At 37.5% G+C, this 2,500-nt stretch overlaps 1 protein-coding gene across 6 annotated transcripts in view; it reads left to right on the top strand.

Annotated features, from left to right (window-relative positions):
• The window catches only part of LOC138043986 (inositol polyphosphate-5-phosphatase A-like), a 25,079-nt gene that overhangs the window by 22,022 nt on the left and 557 nt on the right, over window positions 1–2,500 (top strand). For all 6 annotated transcript variants that reach the window (XM_068890534.1, XM_068890535.1, XM_068890531.1 and 3 more), the window contains one exon: window positions 1,246–2,500. This exon is cut by the window's right edge and continues 557 nt beyond it. Coding sequence is in view for 4 of the 6 variants with exons in the window: in XM_068890531.1 (XP_068746632.1) it covers window positions 1,246–1,304 (59 nt within the window). In the remaining 2 variants the exon portion in view is untranslated. The remainder of the gene's footprint in view (window positions 1–1,245) is intronic.

Here is a 2,500-nt window from a genome sequence, read left to right as displayed (position 1 = left end):
CTCTCTTTCAAGCTGAATCTTAATGTATCGAAAATGACCTATTCTTAGTATATTTCATCTAACTAGAAGCGTAGAGTAATCTGACTAGAAGCGTAATTATTAATAGAAACAGTAGTACAGTACATTTTCTTGATATACTAAAATACGCTTTACATCAATGATTCAGATTCGGTATCACCACTTCTAAAATCCAGTTATTTGTGAGGGTGGAAATTGATTCCCAGGCGTCCACACGCGTGCAAATAATTTGCTGTTTTTCGATCAAAGCTGGGTAAAAATCTAAATTAGTACTTAACCTCACACGTACAACATTCCTTACAACCTACTGACAAGATATGAAATACATTTATTACACAAAGAGCTACTTGTATTTAGTTTTTGGGGACTTTCCGCGGACACCATCTCCAAACTTGAAAAAACTGGCTAGTTTTTTTTTTTTTTTCAAGTTTCAACCCATTTCCATCCTCTCCATCTATGGATGCAAATAAAGGAATAGCTTTAGTACACTTCAATGGTTCTTGGCAACAAAACTACACCATTATTTTTTGGTCTTGATTGATGCAAAGGCGTATTTTAGTTTTAGTTTTGAAGTTTGACTGAAATAGCGCGACACTGCCCCTTTAAGACCCTGCACTCATGTCCAGAAATGACCCCAATAGGCCATTTCCGAGTTCATGTCTGCCTCCTCTTCAAAGCGAGTCTAAGTGCGAAGTTTTTGTTATGAAAATTAGTTTTCGTTCATATGTAAAGTAGAACTAATTACCATCACAAAAACTTCGCACTTAGACTCGCTTTGAAGAGGAGGCAGACATGAACTCGGAAATGGTCTATTAGATTCACACCCAATTTGACATCCAACACGAAGTGTCCCTTTAAGTTTAAGCCTTTGCTAAATATTTCCAGCAATGACGTCATAGTAGAGGTGAGCGTTATTTTTAGCTTCGGGTAAATGCAGCTGTTTAGCATTTCAGGGACACTTTGTGACGTTAACAACAGGGGCGAGAGAGGGAACGTGATCCCCGGTGTTGCGATCTGACCTTTAAGTGTAACTGATATTACAGCAGGTCCACATAAGCTGTATCGCTGCCAATGGACATACTAAGCTGCTTCAACGTATTAAAAAAAACAAACAAACAAACAAAGCTATCCGTTTATCATTACGTACTCCACGCAAAACTGTTTTGGGTCTCAATTTTTTTTCTTTTCCTGTTCAAGCTTAAATTACTTATCTCTTTGTGTTTGCAGCTGGCCTCATTAGAAACGATGGAGACCTTGAAATTGTGGAGTATCTCACAAGCGTCTGAAGACTTCAAGATTAATTTATTTAGTTCTTTCAACGGGATATGTTTTGAACTCGTAAATTTGTTTTTTACCTGTCGTGTGGGCGTAAAGACGTAAGTTATATTTTGCTGCCGGGAGAAGCGATGTACGGACATCAAAATTATGTTTATATTAGACGATGGAAAAACGTTTAACTTATGGATGATATAAAATGAACAAAACAAATTTACGAAACAGGAACAACACCCATAGAAACCCGAAATTTGACGACCAAAAAAATTCAAGAATTTTTACAAATACAGAAACATGACTCCCTTTCGACTATAGTTTATATTCACTCTATTAAAAGTAATAGTTCAGTAGTGCGGTAGTGGAAATTGTGCCCATGCGTTCACAGTAAATTCCCCTTACTGTTGCTTTTCTTGCATATTGGATCATTGTGCAGCAAAAGTGGCATTAAAAAAATCGAATTGTCACATTTTAATCTGGGCACGAGATTACATTTACTTTATTTAAAATGCTAATAGGCAGCTTACGCACGCGCGTTTTTGAGACGCGGACGGCAACCGGAAGTGAGCTGTTTGCCCGTTTAACTTGTCTTCACGCAACCACCTTCTAAGTATCTTTTCTCCATTAGAGATGATTAGTGTAAAAATCTGGGAGATACCACTGACCTGGCAAGCGGAATGTTCTCTTCCGGTTTCTGTCCGTGCCTCAAAAACGCGCGTGCTTAAGCTCCCATATGTATAATGTTAGGTAGCGTTTTACAAACGTAACCATGTCGAAGCTCCGAATTCACCCTCCCGGAAATGGAGTCTTGTTGCGAACAATTTTGTTGCGTTTAATTTAACGACATGAACGCCTAGTAAATAGGCTTGATACGGTTGCAGTTGAATGCAATCCAAACTGAGTTATACTGTGGGGAGGATTTTTGGGACCGGCGATATCTTGCAATCCTATATGGTGGCGAGAAGAACAAGATGTATAGAGGATGTTACATGGCCGCGCGGCCATGTAATGTTCTGTTTATTATATAGATATTGATGAAATGTCTAGATTTAAAACAACTTGTTTTATTAATTTTCCAAATGATGAAAAAGTAGTCACTAACCGCTAAAGCATGTTATGTAACATGAAACAAGAAATGAAAGTTATGAAAAACAAATCATGATAATGTCAAATTTTGCAATAAAAAATGTTATTTAGTAGAGAAGAATCA

Source organism: Montipora capricornis, chromosome 3, assembly GCF_036669925.1.
Source record: "Montipora capricornis isolate CH-2021 chromosome 3, ASM3666992v2, whole genome shotgun sequence".
In the NCBI taxonomy this organism is placed as follows: Eukaryota; Metazoa; Cnidaria; class Anthozoa; order Scleractinia; family Acroporidae; genus Montipora; species Montipora capricornis.
This window is presented reverse-complemented; position numbering and strand designations above follow the sequence as displayed.